This window comes from Grammomys surdaster, unplaced genomic scaffold (assembly GCF_004785775.1).
Source record: "Grammomys surdaster isolate TR1022 unplaced genomic scaffold, NIH_TR_1.0 99, whole genome shotgun sequence".
Taxonomy (NCBI): Eukaryota; Metazoa; Chordata; class Mammalia; order Rodentia; family Muridae; genus Grammomys; species Grammomys surdaster.
In genome coordinates this window covers 4858710-4863917 of record NW_021604578.1, presented here as the reverse complement: position 1 = coordinate 4863917, position 5208 = coordinate 4858710, and the positions used below count along the sequence as shown (strand labels likewise).

General features: G+C 43.2%; 1 protein-coding gene across 2 annotated transcripts in view; it reads right to left on the bottom strand.

Moving 5' to 3' along the window:
- Nucleotides 1-741: 741 nt before the first annotated feature.
- Nucleotides 742-5208, bottom strand: part of Fst (follistatin) — a 6786-nt gene continuing 2319 nt past the window's right edge. The window contains exons 2-6 of one of the 2 annotated variants that reach the window (XM_028783894.1): nucleotides 4872-5063; nucleotides 4175-4393; nucleotides 3625-3849; nucleotides 2772-3002; nucleotides 742-1994 (exon numbers count right to left, since the gene is read on the bottom strand). In XM_028783894.1, coding sequence (XP_028639727.1) covers nucleotides 1912-1994; nucleotides 2772-3002; nucleotides 3625-3849; nucleotides 4175-4393; nucleotides 4872-5063 — 950 coding nt within the window. In that variant the 3' untranslated portion in view covers nucleotides 742-1911. The remainder of the gene's footprint in view (nucleotides 1995-2771; nucleotides 3003-3624; nucleotides 3850-4174; nucleotides 4394-4871; nucleotides 5064-5208) is intronic. The other variant, XM_028783898.1, reaches the window with a different exon arrangement.

The window sequence follows — 5208 nt, the reverse complement described above, 5'->3', positions numbered from 1 at the left end:
CCTGCATGTAGTATGTGTGCCATGTGCATGTCTGGTGATCAATCCTCTAGAACTGAAATGACAGATAGATTCCCTGTGGGTACTGGAAACCAACCCTGGCTCCTCTGTAAGAGCAATGAGTATTCTTAGCTGCAGAATCATCTCTCTAGCCCCTTTAAAAAGGGAATCTGTTATTTTTTCGTAAATTGTGTGTGTGTATGTGTGTGTGCTAGTACGTGCACCTGAGAGTACAAGTACCCTCAGAGGCCAGAAGAGAGCATTGCATCCCTTAGAGTTACAGTTAACAGGTGACTCATAATCCCCTGATATGGGTCGTGGAAGCCTAATTTGGTTTCTCTACAAATGTATGGAGTACAAGCTATTAACCTCCTAGCCACCTTTCCAGTCGTGGGGTGATCTTTTTAAAAAAAAGATTTATTTATTTTTTGTATGAGTACAGTGTCATTGCTTCAGAATACCAGAAGAGGGCATCAGATCCCATTACAGAGGGCTGTGGGTCACCATGTGACTGCTGAGAATTGAACTCAGGACCTCTGGAAGAGCAATCAGTGCTCTTAACCACTGAGCCATCTCTTCCCCCACCCCACAGGCTGATTTTTTATCCTACTTCACTTTGTAGCACCCACTGCCCCTCACCACTTAATATCAGTGGTCGACATATCTCTTAACACATGTATCATGAACATTTTCACTCACAAACCAAAATAAGTTCTTTTTTCCAACACCAGAAACTGAGACCACTGGTTTTTACATTTTTTTTTATTTTTCCACTCATCATTTATCTACAAATACACATTATAACTTTTATATACATTGCACATTTACATGGTAGAAAAGTACAAAACTATATATTTAAATGAATTTATATTTAACTTGCCATGTTTGAAAATATAAAATTGCATCAGAAAAAAGTATTATGAAAAGCAAGAAACTTGAACTGATGAAGCTTTGATGGAACTTTCAGTGACACATTGGTTGAAAAGGAACTAATTGAATAGGTACAGCCGACTAGCTCAAAGGAAACACCGAATGACAGGTTGAAAGCGTGACTTTCACCTCTCTTCAGTCTCCTGACACCCACATCACTCTATGTCTTTGGATCTGTAACATCATAAAAGCACATTTTTAGAATTTTAATGCCTCTCCCATCCTCTCTCCCAACGTTCACCAGAACGAGGGAACGGAAGCAGACAAGAGGCACATCCTCTGTACCTTGTATCTGTGGCAGAGTTACAATGCCTTTTGGTCAGTCAAGATTCCTTGTAAACAAAACCCGAGGGAGCAGGTATGTACAGATTAGGCAGCTGAGAATCCAATAAATAAACATGACAGAAACTGACATGCAAATTTGTTAAAAGGTGGAAAAGAATCTAACGGGTGAGATGTGGAGGGAGACAGGTGGGTGTGCGTAGTGAGGAATGGAGTTAAATGGTTTACAAGGGGGAAAAAAAACAGTTTCACTTTACAAGCAAGAGACCTCACAATAAATAACAACTGCTCTTCCTTTCACGAATAAATTTCTTCAAAAAAAACAAGGTGTACAGTCAACCAGACATTTTATGTATAAATTATAAAACATGACACAGTATAAATAAATGTCTACAAGTCTCAACTATAGGCCTCATCCAGTAGACCACAAAATGCTCATCTCTCCATGCCCAGTGAGTAACCATGCGGCCTGAGAGAGAGCTTTAGGACAAAGGTCCTTTAATGTATATAGTTTTCCCCCCAAATAAATAAGCATACACTTATTTACATTATGAACAATATATTTTTTCTTTTTCTTATTTTCTTTTTTCTTTCCTTTTTTAATATTTATTTATTTATTTAATTATTTATTTATTTATTTTTTATTTTGTTGTGTTTTGTTTCGCCCAAAGGCTATGTTAACACTGAACACTGGTGGAGAGTTTACCACTCTAGAATGGAAGAGATAGGAAAGCTGTAGTCCTGGTCTTCCTCCTCCTCCTCTTCCTCCGTTTCTTCCGAGATGGCTAGATGGGGGAATACAGGAGGAGCTGTTGTTTAAATACGGATGACAACAGCGCAGAAGCAGCTCACTGTATGTTTTCAAAGCCCTCTGACACAGCCACATTACAGCGTTGCATTTTTTTTTAACGTGACTTGCAGTGTGATGCTTTCTGTTTTTTGTTTTATTTTTTGGGGGGGATGGGGGTCTCTGCAGTTATGCAATAAGTTTACTTTGAAAAAAAACAACAAACCACCATAATCTATGAAGTCAAAATTGCAGAAAGTTCTGAAGAATCAATGGCTCAGGTTTTACAGGCAGATTCCTGAAATCAGATAAAAAGCGCTCGTGTTCTAGGTATAACTACTTTGGCTCCTTAATTCAGAGTTAGTAGGTGGCAACTGCGTTAAGCCGCAGCCCAGGTGTGATAATATAAAGCTGTCTTGGAAAGAACAAAACCAAACGAACTTTTTGAAGCAGTTAGCTTAGATTCCGGTGTTAATGAGGCGACAGCAAAGCAAAGTACCAGAAGGAAGGAATGAGCATCAAACTGGACAGAGATTTTCATAGGCAACCTAGTGGCAGGTCACCAGGGAGATGGTAAAAAGCCAGGAAAACAGTGCAGAGCATTTGGCTGAGGATCAATGAATTGCTGGTGAAATTTAGCAGCTACCTAGCTTGAACAGAACTAGGTTTACAGAGCGAGGTCTGCGTGCCTTTTTTTTTTTTTTCAAAACTGTCCATTCCCCAGGACTTGCCTGGAAATGCCTTAAATTGCAGCAAGGTTAAAAATCACACTTACAGTTGCAAGATCCGGAGTGCTTCACTTCAAGCAGCACACCAGAGGAGCAGGCAGCTTCCTTCATGGCACACTCGCTGGCATACGTAGTGTTGTCGCTGGCACAGACTGGCTCATCCGACTTGCTGTCAGGGCATAGCTCATCACAGAGAGAGCAGCGACCTCTGCCAACTTTGAAATCCCATAGGCATTTTTTCCCTCCACCACACTGGATATCTTCACAGGACTTTGCTTCTAGGATATAATACACCTGTGATGAGCAAACTGAGGGTCTCATTTTTTCCTCCCTTTCTTCCGTTCCCTATTTACACATATATATTATATACATTATCACTAATGGATTAATGACAGTGTCATACAAAACTGCTTTTAAATCTCACACATCCACATCCACACACACACAAACACACACATAAACTCACACACACACACACACACACAGTGCTTTCTTGCATCTTATAGATCCACACTAAAAATAATATACTTTGGGTCAGAATCTCACAATCTCCTTGAGTTAACTATGAATCTGATTATTTCCTACAAGTGGGATTTAAAAAAAAATTCCATCAATTACTGGAATCCGGTAACAGGTTTTAGGAACTGTTAAGTAATTATTTTTCGCCTCCAGCAAGTCTGGCACTTTAAAAAATGTGTAAAATTGTGTGAGTTCTAAGTTTTCTAAGATAGAAAATTGTTGTCTGCTTCTTGCTGGTGTGTCAATGCAACTTCTAGAACACAGTGGCTTTTCAGGAGGAATGTTTAATGGATTTATTCAGTGGTTAGTCCCCACACTATTAAAACAGATTTTTTTCTAATTGTCCCATCTCTTTTTCTCTCCTCAATCCAGAATACCTACTGATACACTTTCCCTCATAGGCTAGTCCAATGGATCTGCCCAACAAGCAGGTGGCCTTTCTCAGGTGGCAGGCGCTGGAGTAAGTCACTCCATCATTTCCACAAAGGTACTGTTCGGAAGACGAAGGTTCTGGGCAAATCCGATTACAGGTCACACAGTAGGCATTATTGGTCTGATCCACCACACAAGTGGAGCTGCCTGGACAGAAAACATCCCTGCAAGTCTCTGGAGAAAAAAAAAAAAAAGAGGGTGACATTTCACTAGGAACCTTCTGGTCCTTGGGGAGCCAGCAGCTGATAATATGAAGGAAATCATTAAAAGCAAAATATCCAGATCTTAGCAGGCATCTGGGGAGCTTGGCTGTTTCCCAGAGGATCTGTGCTGTGACTCCAGGCTGGCTCCTTCATTACCCTTTAGGAGTTAGATAAGAGCTCCTTTATTTGGTATCACTATTCAGATTCCTGGGCTTTTTATGAAGACTGTACTATCTATCCCCCTTGGATCTTCAAGGGTCTATGAATGTATGGAGATGCTCAAGAGTAGGACCTACTTTTACATTTGCCCTGGTACTGGACTTCCAGCTCTGGCTGCTCTTTACATCTGGCCTTGAGGAGTGCACATTCGTTGCGGTAGGTTTTCCCATCCAGTCCACACACGGGACCCTTCCAGGTGATGTTGGAGCAGTCTGGGGCACAGACGCAGCGTGGTTTATTCTTCTTGTTCATTCGGCACTTTTTCCCTGGTCCGCAGTCCACGTTCTCACACGTTTCTAGGAGTTGGAAAGAGGCACGCATTCAAACCAAGGCCAGGCAGTTGGAGGGTCAGCCGGGGGTGGGGTGGGGTGGACTGGTGGTCTCAGATGTCTTGCGCAATCATGCATCCGAGATGGAGGGCCCCAGACAGTCTCCTGGAAGGGATATGGGGGTTGGGGACCTCAGGCCAAGTCCTGTATCCAAATTCTCTCAAAAGACCACACTGGTTGGTTGCTTTCATTACCATTCTCTGCTAAGAAGCCTGAGGACTGACCTCTTCCGACCTTATTTTGCCTCCAGCGCGAGCAGAGACCGGATTCCACCTAGCTGACTCCACCCGGGGTAAAATTAAAAAAAAAAAAAACCAAAACAAAACAAAAAAACGGAGAAACCGAACAAAACTCTTCCAGCCCTAAGCCTCAGCCAGACAGCAGGAACGCTGAGGGCAAGACGCCCTCTACTGAGGGCCTGCTGCCTAGGGGAGAGGAGGCCCACCTTTACAAGGGATGCAGTTGGGGGCGCCCCCGTTGAAAATCATCCACTTGAAGAGAGTATTGTCGTTCACATCCTCCTCGGTCCATGAGGTGCTCAGCCGGCCGGTGCTGCAACACTCTTCCTTGCTCAGCTCTGTCTTATACAGGACCTGGCAGCGGCCGTTCTTGGCTTGGCGGAGCCAGCAATTCCCAGCTGTGAAGAGTCAGGGATCAGGAGGTGAATGAGTGAGCCCTGGGGTAGGTAGTGGGAAGGAAGGCTGCTTAGAGCCAGGCAAAGAGGCCTGGTGGGGCTGGGGAGCAAGCGATTGGGGGGAGGGGGACAGAAAGAGAGAAGGGGA